The sequence below is a fragment of the Amblyomma mixtum genome, chromosome 8 (genome assembly GCF_055824585.1).
Source record: "Amblyomma mixtum isolate Tamu chromosome 8, ASM5582458v1, whole genome shotgun sequence".
In the NCBI taxonomy this organism is placed as follows: Eukaryota; Metazoa; Arthropoda; class Arachnida; order Ixodida; family Ixodidae; genus Amblyomma; species Amblyomma mixtum.
In genome coordinates this window covers 132,749,528-132,764,591 of record NC_143019.1, presented here as the reverse complement: position 1 = coordinate 132,764,591, position 15,064 = coordinate 132,749,528, and the positions used below count along the sequence as shown (strand labels likewise).

Below are 15,064 nucleotides of genomic sequence, written 5' to 3'. Positions count from 1 at the left end.
GGGGGCGTCGCCGCTTGACGTCGCCGACGTGTCCAGCGACACAGGGAGGTTGCCCAACTCGTCGGTACCCCTCGCTGCGTCCTCAGCCTCCGCGACATCCATCAGCTCCCCGCTGTCTCCTTTCCCTCCGAACCCGGTCGCAGACGCGTAGGTACGGACGCAGTCCTCGTCCGCGTGTCCGTAGCGCCTGCACTTGGAGCACCTGGGAACCTTGCAGTCGCGACGAACGTGACCCGCGCCGTGGCAACGCAGGCACTGCATCGGCCGCCCGGGCACCACCACGAGAGCCAACTCGCCGGCGACTCTAACCTGGTGGGGCAGGTCGTCCACCTTCATACCTGGCTTCAACTTGAGCAGCACTGTTCTCGTGGTGGATCCATTCTCTTTCATTCCTTGAACGCGCCAACGCTCCCGCGTCACCTCGGTCACGTTTCCGAACGCCGCGAAAGCAGTCCGGATGTCGTCGTCAGCGACGCCGTGCAGCATCCAATGCAGGCGCAGCTTTACCTGCTGATCCTCCGGGTCGAAAACAATGCACCGGCGTCCGTTTACCTCAAGCTCCTTCAAGGCGGCTAAATTCTTCGCGGCTTCTGGGCTGCTGAAGGTTACCGCCCACACGTGGTTTACCTGGTACGCCCCCAACGCCACGACGTCGGGGAGCGCACCAGTGTTGGCGAGGGCGTCCCTGAAGTCTTCAACCCTGTAAGGTCTCACACGCACATCTCCGTGCAAAAAAACTGTGTTTAGAACAACACGTCCGGTGGGCAGGGTAGGCAAAAAGATCTCATACTCCTTGTCTTCGGCGCTGAAACTGTTTCCGCGGCCATCGATGGCCGCCGTCGCTGCTCCGTGGGAGCTCATGATCCTGCGTCCGTACACGCCAGTGGCCGGAAGTAGAATCGATAACCACTACACCAAGGAGGCGGTTTAGGGGCCAGCTTCGCTGATCGTTATTTCTGCGTTTCAAAAATATTACAGACTGTTAAAAATTGCTTCCGCCCGGGATCGAACCAGGGGCCTTGCGCGTGTGAGGCGCACGTGATAACCACTACACCACAGAAGCTTTTTTTTTTCTTTATTGCCGGCTTGGCGAAAAACAAGATCACTGTACATGAAATGTTAAAATACGTCCTCCGGCATTTGGTGGAGCGTTAATTGAAAGTGTTTCAAGTTTGAAAGTTCATCCATGATGCCAATCCATTCTGGGAGGTCATTTTGGGACTTGAGTGCATCTCTCACATATAAAATGCTCTCAATAAAGTACTGTCTCGCAGGGCCAGTATCAATGTCTGCATTCCGAACTGCCATGCGCACTTTCCACAGACTGTGCAGGCCCAGCAGCATGACCATATCTAGGGGTATACTACCAAGATCTCGGACAGGTAGAAACCGGATGCCGCGAGGTGACAACGGGAGGTCTTTTTTTAAGGTTCTTTGAAGGATGTCCCACAAGAATACGGCATCCCAACACTCGAGGAAGATGTGTTCTGTTGTCTCTGGCTTTCTGCACAATAGACAGTTTGTAGACCACGGAACAAAGATTCCCTTTGCTTCAAGCCAGGGTTTTGCCGGCAGTGCATTGCTGTGGAGCTGGAAGAAGAATATTTTGGCTGAAGAGCGAATTGGCATCTTTTTAACTCTTTTTAGGACGTCTCCTCCTGGGCCTGCACTGTATATGGTACGATACAAAGGCACGGGCATCATTAAATCACATATATCTTTGTACAATTGCTTCTTAGAGACAGTACACAAAAATTCTAAAGAAAAACGAGCTTTCAACATCTGGAAAGCAGCAACCACCTCAAACAGGAAACCGCGGACACACGTGCTTCGTACGTCACTCGTCGACACAACGAAATTTGGAAGGAGTTCATGTAGCCTAACTTGTATGACGCTTCTTAAGAAAGGATCACTTCGGTCCCGCAGAAACATAAATCTGGAGACGACCTGCCTCAAAAACAAATGGGCTAGCCCCACACCTCCCTCTCTCACCGACCGGAACAAATTGGTCCGACTCGTTCGCTCCCATGTACAGCCCCACACAAAAACGGCGAGAACTCTGTGCAGTTTCTGAACATTTACACGCTTCATGCACATAACTTGAAGCACATACCAGATTTTCGCCACTATAAACAAATTGCATACTGTGGCCCGAGCAAACACTGACAGCTCACGTCCTCCCCAGTTTCGTGTTCTCTCTCGCAATTTTTTCAGTTTCACAATTCCAATATTCAGTAGCCTCCTTGTAATGCTCAAGGGGTACCCCTAAATAGTTTCCCAGTGATTCAGTCGATTGCACGTTTTGGAATGATAAAGGTTTGGTCTCCCAGCTCCCATGCCAAAAACCCAAGCATTTACCCCAATTCACAGTGCTCCCTGACATTCTACAAAATTTGTTTACAATGCTCCCTGTTTCGTTGATGCTGTCTCTGTCTGTGCAAAACACTGCTATATCATCAGCGTAAGCTAAGAGTTTAACTTCACTCGCCATTAGACGGAAACCCCTCACTTGTTCATTGTGAATAACCTTCAAACAAAACGGTTCTAGGTATATTGCAAACAACAGAAGAGACAGTGGGCATCCTTGCCTCACGGATGTCAACACCTGAAAGGGTGTTGTGATGCACTTGTTGACAATAAGGCTCGTGAAACTCTCGGCATATGCCATCTTAACGCCTTCCATTATCACCGAACCTACATTAACGTGTTCTAACATGCTGAAGAGAATTTCGTGTACGACGCGATCAAAGGCCTTTTGCAAATCGACCTGCATCATGGCGGCACGTTCCCCCCAAGCATCACAACACTCCATGACGCTTCTGGCCACATGTATATTTGTAAAAATTGATCTTCCTTTAATTCCGCATGTCTGGTGGGGCCCCACTATTTCTTTCATCATCCTCTGGAGTCTTCTCGCCAAAGCCTTCGTGAAAATTTTATAATCGACGTTTGTCAGGCTGATGGGGCGATACGATGTCACTTAAAGCTGTTTCACGGGATCGTCAGTTTTAGGAATAAGCACAACGTGCGTTCTCCGAAAAGACAGGGGCAGTCGCTTTTCATAATAAGCCTGCTTCAGTACTCTGTGCAGTGCAGCTGCTAGTTCATCCTTGAAAGACTTATAAAGCACCGCGCCTATGCCGTCTGGTCCAGGCGTTTTGCCAGGGCAGAGTTCACCAATTGCTGTCCTTATTTCTTCCACCGTGATTGGCTCTTCTAGCGCAGAGATCACATCCTGATCTAACTTCGGCATGAGGCTTAGAAATTCGTGTTCAAATCCGTCTACACTTCTCTTCCGACCGAGTAAATCACGATAGTAATCTACAAAAGCTTGCCGGATTAAATCGGGGTCGGTGGTCACAGAATCCCCGTGCCTTATCTGTTTGATTTCATTCTTTGCTGCGTATCTCTTTTCCTCTGATAGGGATCGCTTCGTTGGTGCCTCTCCTAAAAGCAGTCTGTCGGCACGTGCCCGCACAACGGCTCCCATGTACTTTTCTTGGGCGATAACTTCCAATTTATTTTTGAGTTCTTTGATTTCATCCGTATACCTGCCCGGATGTGCACTTTCCAAACTCAGGGCAAACTTTAGGTCGCACTGCAAATCTTTTTTATTTTTTCCTTTGATTGTGTCTTAGGAGGCTACTTCTTTCAATGGCTTTTATCTTAATTTGTTCTTTAAACTGTTCCCACATCTCGAATGATCTTTCTGGCTGAGCTTCTAGTAGAATCTGAATACTTTGCTTTACTTGGTTTAGAAAAACTTCGTCTTGTAGCAGTTTAGCATTCAATTTCCGTAACTCCCAGTTGAACAGCGACTTCGTTTGCTTTAAGCCTATTGTGGCAATTACTATACTGTGATCGCTGAAAGATACATGCTTCACTTCATAGCGCGTGCATACTGGCAAAAGATCAGTGGAAACATACAGTCTATCGAGTCTCGCATGGCTTGTTCGCTAGAAGTGCGTGAACTCTGGTATATCACCACTCGATAAAGCGTATCCAATGTCCTCCAAGTCATTTTCAAGCATCATTTCGCTCAATAAATGCGCACTCTTGTCTCGAACAGCTTGCCGACCAACTCTGTCTTCGGCTCTGCAAACGCAGTTGAAGTCTCCAAGTAAAATAACGTATCTGTCACATTTCAGATAAGGCCCTACGTTTGCAAAGAACAATCTACGTTCTTCCTCCCTATTTGGCGCATAAACGCAGATACTTCGCCACTCAACGTTTGACAAAGCAAAATCACAGACAATGAATCTACCATTTTCACACACAGTCATTGCTTCAAATTGGACAGCCAAGGATTTGCGAACAAATAACGCACAGCCTCCCGAAGACCCAACAGCATGGTACACACACACGTCGTATCTTTCTCTAAAAGGCTCGACCATGCGGTTCGTCTGCTCTTCACTTTCAACCTTCGTCTCCTGCACTGCAATTAAATCTAGGTTGCACGTCTCACTTGATACTGCTTACGCCTCGCAGACAGTCCTCGCACGTTCAAAGTGGCTACACGCAGTGCTGTGATGGAATTTGCTGCCATTTTCGCAACGAGTGAAACGAGCCACATGCTCTTACCTTGAGCTCATCGGCAAATAGAGACGTCCCATGTGCCGCAACACCGCTCCAAGGGTCTAGTGGTTGGCGCCTCGGCAACTGCTTAGGTGTCTCGGCCCCGTCACCGACGCCACAGGCACCTCTTAGTTCCACGCTGGTAACGAAAACACTTTCCCTCGTCATGACGGGGGCGTAGTTCCCGCAGGTCTCCGTTCCGGTTAGATGGTTGGCTTTGGCTTGAAGCTTGGGCGCCGAGTTAGGACCGTCCTTGCGGGCGGTTCCTCATTCTCGGTGTTCTCTGAACTGCCTGTCAAGTTGTCGTCGTCCTCACGAGTACGCTTCGCCGCACCGCCGCTGCACACATCCTCACTCGCGTCCGGGGGGGCTGTGTCTTCCTTGGCAACGGCCTCCAAACCATCGCCCAAAGAATTCTCTCGTGCGCTAGTTTCCGGTGCCGGAGCATGCTCATGCTGCACGGTGGGCGGGGCCTGAACGCTGTTCTCACGGTCTTCAGGCACGTGCTCAGAAGAAAGAGACGTGCTGGCCGCCGCATCCGCTTCTTTGAGACCCTGTTGGGCCCCTGACGCCTCTTCGGCCTCTACTTCGTGCATTAAATGTTCTACAAACCCATCACCTTTCCCAGACTCCGCAGCACTTGCGTACGTTTTCACACACTGCCCCTCGTTATGTCCAAAGCGGCGGCATAGGCTACAGCGCGGAACCTTGCAATCCCGCCGAATGTGCCCGGTCGACCTGCACCGCAAGCAGAGCGGCGGCCTTCCCGGCACAACAATAAGTGCGGGCTCACCTGAAATTCTCCGCTGGTGTGGAATGTCGTCAGTCTTGACTCCGGCTTTCAGTTTCAAGGTGACGGTATGCGTTGTGGTTCCTTTGTCCACCACGCCTTGAGCCCGCCACCTTTCCTTAGCCACGTTCGTCACCTTTCCGTACGGGGACAGGGCCTCGTGCACATCCTCGTCAGCGACGCCGTACAGCACCCAGTGAATCTTTACCCGCAGGTCTTGGTTGTTCGGATGCACGAGGATACACGCGCTGTTTTTCACTTTAACATCTCTAGCAGTCAAAAGCTTCTTCGTCGCGTCGGCGCTCTTCATTGTGACAGCCCACACGTGGTTCATCTGGTACGCCCCCAAAGCCAGCACTTCGGGGAGCAAACCTAGACGAATCAACGCATCCTGGAAATCTTCGACACGGTAAGGCCTGTTCTTCAGATCAGCGTGCATAAAAATGGTATTCAAAACAATTTTTCCTGTTGGTAGCGTTGGCAAGATGACCTGGTAATATTCATCCGAAGCAGCAAAAAACCTGTTTCCGCGACCAGAAGCGGCCGCTGACACCGCTCCAGCGGAGCGCATGATAGCACGTCCGTTCGCTTCTGCGTCCGGAAATGGAATCACGCCACGGAAGTAGGTTAGGGGCCAGCTTCGCTGATCGCTATTTCTGGGTTTCAAAAATATTACAGACTGTTAAAAATTGCTTCCGCCCGGGATCTAACCGGGGGCCTTGCGCGTGTGAGGCGCACGTGATAACCACTACACCACGGAAGCGGATTAAAGGACACCTTCGCTGATCGCTATTTCTGGTTTTCAAAAATATTACAGTGTGTTAAAAATTGCTTCCGCCCGGGATCAAACCGGGGGCCTTGCGCGTGTGAGGCGCACGTGATAACCACTACACCGCGGAAGCTTTTTTTTTTCTTTATTGCCTGCATTCGGCATGAACCACAATACACAAATACCCTTATGGAGCACAATGAGCCATAATTAACAACACTATCCGCCTGACGGGGCGTGGCTTCGTCACGTTAAAACTCTTTAAGCGTCACCAAAGGCTCGACTCTTACGAGCCACTCGGGAGCTTCAGGAGCAAGTTTCTGACATTCAATATACCTATGCATGCACTCCCAAAAATAGATGCGTGCTGGCCGTGCATCAGGATCGCGATTATATCCTGCCATTCTGGAGCGCCAAATACAATGGAGGCCCATTAGCATAATAAGGTCGAATGGTGTCCCATCCTCACTCTCTACAGGCAAGTACCGAATACCATGAGAGTCCTGCGGTAATTCCTTTTTTAAAGTCCTTTGTAAGATGTCCCAAAAGTATACCCCCTCCCAACAGTGCAAAAAACGTGGTCTATTGTTTCTGGTTGTTTACAAATTAAACAATGGGATCCCCAAGGTAGAAATAAATGCTTCCCTTCCAAAAATTTCTTTACTGGTAGTGTTCCGGTATGTAATTTAAAGAATTTTTTTGCACTTGGTGGCACCTGCATCGCCTTCCACACGCTTAAGTACGTCGTGTCCCAGGCCTCCATTGTATAAGGCCCTGTACAGCCTCCCTGATTTTTAATAATATAGCGCGAGCGTCGACCGAACTGCTGGTCAGCGCCTTATAACGGCGATAAGCGTGCAACAAGGCGAGAGTTCGCGCACGCGCACGAAGGCAGAGTGTCGTCTGCTATGCTGTTCCGAGCACGAGGGCACACGCCCTGCCACAATATCAGTTCGCTAGATCCCGCCAAGCCGTAGAGCGCATGCGCATGATTAATATGTGAGACTGCATGAGACATGATTTCTTTCCCTCTTTTTTTTTTGCCTACTACGGGAGGCCAGCCTGGCGATGCAAAGTTACGATAAGAAAAAATAAAAGGAAAGAAAGTATCACATATTAATCATGCGCATGCGCTCTACGACATGGCGGGATTTAGCGAACTGATATTGTGGCAGGGCGTGTGTCCTCGTGCTCGGAACAGCGTAGCAGACGACGCTCTGCCTTCGTGCGCGTACGCGAACTCTCGCCTTGTTGCACGCTTATCGCCGTTATAAGGCGCTGACCAGCAGTTTGGTCGACGCTCGCGCTATATTATTAAAAATCAGGGAGGCTGTACATAGGTTGTGGAAGAACTACATCACACAAATCCTTGTACTTCTTCCTGTTAACAGAAGATAAATATTCATACGAAAATCGAACAGACAGGAATCGAACACTCGCGACAACCTCTCTAAAGTAAACAAAAATACGTCCCGAAAAACTTTCGGTTGAGACAACAAAGTCCGGCAGTGCATTTCCGAGCCTTAATTGGCACACAGTGCGCAAAAACGGATCGCTTACATCGCGCACAAAACAAAATCTGCTTACAATCTGCCGCAGAAATAAGTGTCCCAGACTCAGGCCATCGTCCTTCACCCGCCTAAACAAATTGGTCTGGCTGCAGCGTTCCCAGTCCGCAGCCCACACAAAAACGGCAAAGATCCGGTGCAGTCTCTGTACGTTCATCCTTGCACAATGCAACACTTGCATCACGTACCACAGCCTAGACATAAAAAACAGATTACACACTGTGGCCCTTGCGAAAATTGAAAGATGTCGCCCTTTCCACCTCTCCACCTTTTCACGCGTGGCTTGCGTCTGGGCTTTCCAGTAGGAATCGCTATCGCGATAACCATCCAGTGGGACGCCTAAGTACTTTACTGGGGTCGTCACCCAGGACACGTTTTCAAAATTGCCGGCCTTCGTTGGCCATTCTCCGTGCCAAAGCCCCAGGGACTTTGACCAATTCACTTTACTACCGGTGACCTTGGTGAATTCTTTTACGCATGCCACGGCCTCGGTTACACCTTCCCGGTTCACTGTGAACACCGCGACATCATACTCATAAGCCAGCAGCTTAACTTCTGCCGCCTGTAGCTGGAAGCCTCGAATTTTTTCACTTTCCATGATATTCAAACATAACGCTTCAATGTAAATGCAGAATAGAAGAGGGCTGAGGGGACAACCCTGGCGCACCGAACGCTGCAGGCTAATGGGGGCCCCCAAACTCTTATCTACAATTAATCTTGTCGTGCAGCTCCGGTACGCCAAGGCCACTCCCTCGCAAATAATCGACCCTACATTCACATGGTCGAGTATGCAGAACAAGATATCGTGCGAAACACAATCAAATGCCTTCTCAAGATCTAGCTGAAGGATGGCTACACAGATATTTGTGTTATCACAACATTCCAGCACACACCTCGCTTTATGAATATTGGAAACAATAGAGCGTCCCTTGATCCCACACGTCTGGTGAGGACCGACTATATCTTGAATTACTTACTGTAGTCTACGGGCTAAAATCTTCATGAAAACTTTATAATCTACGTTTGTGAGGGCGATAGGACGATATGCTGTGACCTGCTTTAACTTTTCTGGTTCATCGGATTTAGGGATTAGCACTGTATGGGATTTACCATAAGACGGGGGCAATTCATTTACTTTGTAGGCTTCATTATACGCTGCTGTCAGTACTGGCACTATTTCGTGTTTGTATGCTTTGTAAAAAGCCGCGCTTGACCCATCAGGTCCAGGAGATCTTCTCAGGTTCAAATTTTCTATCGCGTGTTCGACCTCTGACGCAGTTTTCGACAGCTCCAGCCTTTCTTTCTGTTGGTCATCTAATCGCGGTAAAGCACCAAGAAACTTTTCCTTGAATGCGCACACATCCACTTCTTCCTTCGCAAACAACCCGTGATAATATTCAAGAAATGCCTGCTGGATATGCCCGCTGTCCCCAGATAACGCCCCGCCCCATTCAATCTTTTCAATGTGGTTTCGCTGAGCATGCGTTTTTTCCATTCCTAACGCTCGTTTTGAAGGTATCTCCCCAACAGCTAAATCTTGCACCCTAGCCCGCACAAGTGCACCGCGATAGCGTTCTTCCTCCAAGAGTTCAATTTTGTGTTTTATTTTTCTAATGTCGTCCATCCATTTGCCTGGCTGTTCGCTTTCTTTTTCGAGAAGTTTAGCCAGTAAGGATCTTAAATTATCCTCCTCACGCCTCTCCTCTTGTCGTATACAGCTTGACCTTTCGATTGCTGCTATCTTTATTTGTTGTTTGCACAGTTCCCACTGCTGCCATACTTTCAGTTCTCCGCTCGGCTTTAATTTGCTGATTTCTTCGTTTACTTTCCTGCTAAAGATGTCGTCTGTAATGAGCTTATTATTTAATTTCCACATCTCCCAAGAAAACTGATTTCCTCGTTTCTTTGTTCCTATCCCACACAACAGTAAACAATGATCAGAAAATGATACCGGTACTACACTGTAGCTACTGCATTTTGTAATAACGTCCTGCGACACATAAATGCGATCTAGCCGCGCATGGCTTGACCGCTGAAAATGTGTGAACCTCACACAACGCGTGCCTTCTAAACATTCGGCCACATCATCGAGGTTGCACGTGTCTATAATTTCTGAGAGTACCTCAGTGCTTCTGTCCCTAAACGCCCGTGCACTGGTTTTGTCACAGCCTCCGAGGACGCAATTGAAGTCGCCCATGACGATCAGGGATTTCTCACAACTGAAGTACATTTGAACGTTTTGAAAAAAGGCTGTCCTCTCATCCACCGCATTTGGGGCGTACACACAAATTATGCGCCAATATGTTTTGTTGTACAGGACGTCAATCAAAACAAATCGACCCGATGGACACGCCGTATATGCCTGAACCTCAAGTCTCGGTACATTCTTTACAAAAATGAGACAACCCGCAGACGTGCCTACAGCGTGGGCTGCTACTGCAAAAAACCTGGACGTGAAACGTCGCACCATGGTCCCGGTCTCTTCTTCCCCGTCAGTTTTTGTTTCCTGCACTGCCAGGACGTCAGTGTCATGCTCAGTCAAAAGGCGGTACACCTGGCTCTGCTTTTTCTTGCTTGACAGGCCCCTGACATTAAGTGTACCGACTTTTATGGGGAACGCATGAGCCATTTTCATGCAGAAGAAAGAGGCCGGGAACATGGCGCTTACCTTTCGCGTCTAGCGCTTGGCTAGATGACATCATTGACACCGGAGCCATCCGGTGCTGGTGCCAGGCCTGGCTTCGGGGGCGGTTTTTCGAGGGCTCTCCTCTTCGTTGACACATTTGGTCGTGGCCGGATGGAGGGCCGCCGTCCTTGGGTCGTTTTTGCCGGCGGCTCGTCGACGCTGGGGGCTTCCGCCTTGTCTCCTTCGGTTCCGGTCTGGGCGTGTGGCCGCTTCGCTGGAGCAGGGACGCTGGTCGTGCGGGCGCCGCTCTGGTCAAAGTTCTCCTCGGTCAGAGTCGCTGGCTCGGTTTCTGGGAGCGCCGGCACGCTTGCTTCATCACTCGATGCCCCCGTCTCCTTTTTAGAAGGTTCCGCCTCTTCAGGTTTCGTCCGGCATCGCTGCTGGAAGGTCCCGAAGAGCCCGTCGAGCCTGCTTGCTTTTCGGGTTCCTCTATGCCTTTCGCAGATTTTTCGGCCTCGACTACATCCATGAGAAGTTCCGCGGAGTCGTCTTTCGATGCACCGCCCGTAGCCACCGCGTAAGTGCGGACACACTCGTTATCTGCGTGGCCGTACCGCCTACATTTCGTACAGCGGGGAACCTTGCATTCACGCCGCACGTGGCCCGTACCATGGCAGCGCAAGCACTCCATTGGACTCCCAGGCGCCACGACAAGAGCCAACTCCCCAGCAACACGTACCTGGTGTGGCAGGTCTTCCACTTTCAAGCCGGGCTTCAACTTCAGTAGGACAGTTCTTGTCGTTGAGCTCTTGTCATTGGCGCCCTGTATCCGCCACCGCTCACGCGTAACGTCGGTCACTTTGCCAAACGCCGCGAATGCCGTCCTGATGTCGTCGTCGGTCACACCATGAAGCATCCAGTGTAGCCGCAGCTTTACCTGCTGGCCTTCCGGGTCGATAATGAGGCAGCGGCGTCTCTTAATTTGCAGCTCGTTGAAAGCGAGCAACTTCTTTGCTGCCTCCGTGTTCCGCAGGGTAACCGCCCACACGTGGTTGATTTGGTACGCCCCCAACGCGACCACGTCGGGGAGCGTACCGGTCTCGGCCAGGGCGTCACGGAAGTCCTCGACCCGGAACGGCCTCGCTTGCACGTCGCCGTGAAGAAAAACGGTGTTGAAAACAACACGTCCTGTTGGCATTGCCGGCAAAATAATCTGGTAATCCTTATCACTGCAGTCATCGATCCTGTTTCCGCGGCCGTCAAAGGCCGCTATCGCCGCTCCGCTGGAGACCATGACCCTGCGATCCGTTCAGCTCGGCTGCCGGAAGCACAATGACGTGGTAACCACTACACCACGGAAGCGGGTTAAAGGACACCTTCGCTAATCGCTATTTCTGGGTTTCAAAAATATTACAGACTGTTGAAAATTGCTTCCGCCCGAGATCGAACCGGGGGCCTTGCGCGTGTGAGGCGCACGTGATATCCACTACACCAGGGAAGCGGGTTAAAGGACACCTTTGCTGATCGTTATTTCTGGTTTTCAAAAATATTACAGACTGTTAAAAATTGCTTCCGCCCGGGATCGAACCGGGGGCCTTGCGCGTGTGAGGCGCACGTGATAACCACTACACCACGGAAGCGGGTTAAAGGACACCTTCGCTGATCGCTATTTCTGGGTTTCAAACATATTACAGACTGTTAAAAATTGCTTCCGCCCGGGATCGAACCGGGTCCTTGCGCGTGTGAGGCGCACGTGATAACCACTACACCACGGAAGCGGGTTAAAGGACACCTTCGCTAATCGCTATTTCTGGGTTTCAACAATATTACAGACTGTTAAAACTTGCTTGCGCCCGGGATCTAACCGGGGGTTTGCGCGTGCGAGGCGCACGTGATAACCACTACACCACGGAAGTTTTTTTTTTATTGCTGACTTCAACGTTCACAAAAATGTGCAATAGATAAAACGTGTCAACCAAGCTTTGGCTGACACGGTATGTTAAAATTTTTTCAGTTGCGTCAAAACGTCAAGGACATCAGCCCATTCTGGCGGTTCAAGGAGTGCTCGATGCACTTCTCTGAAACGTACAACACTTTGAATAAAATGTTCCCGTACAGAACGAACTTCTACATCAGCATTGTTGAACTGGATTCTTGTTTTCCACAAGCTATGCAGGCCCAGGAGTATAATCGCATCCAATGGAATGCCATCTGCGTCGTGTAATGGTAAAATTTTATGCCGTAAGAATCTAAGGGTAAGTCTTTTTTTAAAGTCCTTTGAAGGACATCCCAGAAAAAGATGGGGTCCTAACCGTCCAAAAAAACATGTTCTATGGTTTCAGCTTTCTTGCATAGAAAACAGTTAGTTGACCAGGGAATGAAGATGCATTTATCTTGCATCCTTTATCTGCTTTTATCTTTGGTATGGGGAAATTCTACTCAGAAGAATGTTAGCAGAGTGTACCTTTTGCAAAAAAGGTCAATCTGTTATATTGCAAACATAAACTATTATTCTCATACTAAAGGACTATTTAAACGTTACAATATTGTTCCTGTACATAATTTATATGACTACTGTGTATGTGTTAAGAAATGTGTCAATAATAACCAGCACGTGTTTCTGAAGCTAGCTGATCTTAAGGCCAATATACCTACTTACACACTTCGGCACCAAGAATTGTGGCATGTTCCAAGTTCTAGAACGCAATTCGGTTGCCAGGTGTTGTGTTCCACAATGCCACGACTTCTAGATACCTTTTGTACCAGCAACGTACAATTGTAAAAATGCAGCTTGCGTTCCATCAACACCAGGTTCCTCTCATAACTTGTCAATATAAATGAATGGTGGAAGAGTGATCTGTACCATGTGTATATTTTTGTTTTTGTTTTCTTAATAGTTTTCGTCTACAAACTAACAGAGTATGAATTGATATGTGATTACTTTGTGTGCTGTTTCGCTGTATGCCATGTACAGGGGGGCGCCGGCGCATTTCAAGCGAAAATTTTTTCGCTTTTTTCCGGTGCCTACCCACACCTTTTTGGTGTAAATAAAAAAGAATGAATGAATGAATGAATGAATGAATGAATGAATGAATGAATGAATGAATGAATGAATGAATGAATGTTTTTACTGATGATGTGCTAGTGTGAAGTTTAAAGAAAAAGGATTTCACTGATGGCGATACTGGCATCTGCGCTCAGCGCACTCATCCGATACCATATCTTTGCGGCAAGGAAAATATTACAAAGAGTGGCACGTAAGAATATGGACAATTGTCGTCCTTGCCAAGCATCGGTTTTTTCCTTGACTTTCGCTGCTTGCTCATTTCAGTACCGATCAGGCTCTCGGTAACAGTCAAGTGGTACTCCTAGATATACTGTCGGAATGGTGGACCAGCGCATTCGGGAATAGTAGTCGGGCGTGACTTCCCAACTGCCATGCCAGTACCCGTAGCTTTTTTCCCAGTTGATCTGAGCCCCAGTGGATCTACAGAATTTGTGTACTACATCTGTGGCTTCACACTCTCTCTATTTCAACAGAAAACTGCAATGTCATCGGCATATGCCAAGATTTTCACTTCCGCTGACTGCAGCCTGAAGCCCATTATGCGGTCGTTATTCTGGATAGCCAGGCAAAGTGGCTCAAGGTAGGCCGCAAATAGCAAGGGTGACAAAGGACAACCCTGCCTCACAGAAGACCGCACTTGCAGGCTCTATGTGAGGTCTCCGTTGACAACAATTCGAGTTGTACAATTTGCGTAGGCCATTTTCACGCCCTCTGTTATTATCTCGCCCACATTCGAGTAATCTAATATGGCCAAGAGTACTTCATGGGAAACACGATCAAAGGCTTTTGCCAGATCCAGCTGCATCATCGCCACTTGGTCGTCAAAAGAGTCGCAGCATTCTAGTACGGATCGCGCTACGTGTATGTTAGTGGCGATGCTTCGCCCGTTTATGCCACATGTCTGATGTTCCCCTACCAGCATGGTTATGACTCCCTGCAATCTTTTTGCCAGCACCTTCATGAATATTTTGTAGTCAACGTTGGTGAGGCTTATCGGACGATAAGAGCTCACCAACAGGCGTTTTTCCGGATCATCAGTTTTTGGTATGAGCACAATGTGTGAAGTTGTGAAGGACATGGGAACACGTTTTGCTTCGTAACACTCGGCAAATACTTTCAGCAGGACAGGAGCTATCATAGCTCTAAATATTTTGTAGAAAGCAGCCCCCAGGCCGTCTGGACCAGGAGCTTTACCAATTGGTAATGTGTCTATCGTGTGCTCTATTTCGTTCACGGAAATCGGTTGCTCAAGACGCGTTTTCACTTCTTCGTCAAGTTTCGGCATGAACGGTAGAAATTCACTGTAAAACTTTTCTTCGGCTTTTCGCGAATGACCCAGTACGTCTTTGAAGTGGTCACAGATTACGCGCTTGATAACACTGCGCTGTCTGCCGAAATATCTGCGCCGGTGCTTATTTGTCGTATTTCCTTCCGGCATGCGTATCGTTTCTCATCAGACATACCACGCTTTGTTGGCGTTTCCGCTGCCCACAGCTTCTCGGACCGTGCACGAATAACTGCCGCTCTGGACTTATCAGCGTCTATTCTTTCGAGCTGTGTTTTTACATCCCTTATTTCATTAAAACATGTTCCTGGTTCAGCGCTTTCTATACTGATCAGGAATTCAAGCTGATCGCGAAGCTGTGTTTCGGTTTGTTTCTCTGCGTAC

At 49.0% G+C, this 15,064-nt stretch overlaps 2 protein-coding genes and 7 non-coding genes across 9 annotated transcripts; all 9 read right to left on the bottom strand.

Moving 5' to 3' along the window:
- Window positions 1–990: 990 nt before the first annotated feature.
- Window positions 991–1,063, bottom strand: TRNAV-CAC (transfer RNA valine (anticodon CAC)). The gene has a single exon. It is a non-coding gene; the product is annotated as a tRNA-Val (tRNA).
- A 56-nt stretch (window positions 1,064–1,119) lies between these two features.
- Window positions 1,120–10,401, bottom strand: LOC149334500 (uncharacterized). The gene is made up of 3 exons (XM_089557939.1): window positions 10,371–10,401; window positions 7,971–8,107; window positions 1,120–2,196 (listed from the first exon to the last, which is right to left on the bottom strand). Exons 1-3 carry the CDS (start codon window positions 10,399–10,401, stop codon window positions 1,120–1,122), a joined length of 1,245 nt encoding a protein of 414 aa, XP_089414065.1.
- Window positions 4,779–5,936, bottom strand: LOC149334503 (uncharacterized). The gene has a single exon (XM_089555851.1). It carries the CDS (start codon window positions 5,934–5,936, stop codon window positions 4,779–4,781), a length of 1,158 nt encoding a protein of 385 aa, XP_089411977.1.
- Window positions 6,056–6,128, bottom strand: TRNAV-CAC (transfer RNA valine (anticodon CAC)). Its single transcript has one exon. It is a non-coding gene; the product is annotated as a tRNA-Val (tRNA).
- TRNAV-CAC (transfer RNA valine (anticodon CAC)) lies at window positions 6,195–6,267 on the bottom strand. The gene has a single exon. It is a non-coding gene; the product is annotated as a tRNA-Val (tRNA).
- Window positions 10,402–11,756: 1,355 nt separating the features above from the next.
- TRNAV-CAC (transfer RNA valine (anticodon CAC)) lies at window positions 11,757–11,829 on the bottom strand. Its single transcript has one exon. It is a non-coding gene; the product is annotated as a tRNA-Val (tRNA).
- A 66-nt stretch (window positions 11,830–11,895) lies between these two features.
- On the bottom strand, window positions 11,896–11,968 carry TRNAV-CAC (transfer RNA valine (anticodon CAC)). The gene has a single exon. It is a non-coding gene; the product is annotated as a tRNA-Val (tRNA).
- A 66-nt stretch (window positions 11,969–12,034) lies between these two features.
- Window positions 12,035–12,106, bottom strand: TRNAV-CAC (transfer RNA valine (anticodon CAC)). The gene has a single exon. It is a non-coding gene; the product is annotated as a tRNA-Val (tRNA).
- A 66-nt stretch (window positions 12,107–12,172) lies between these two features.
- TRNAA-CGC (transfer RNA alanine (anticodon CGC)) lies at window positions 12,173–12,244 on the bottom strand. The gene has a single exon. It is a non-coding gene; the product is annotated as a tRNA-Ala (tRNA).
- Between the last annotated feature and the right edge of the window lie 2,820 nt (window positions 12,245–15,064).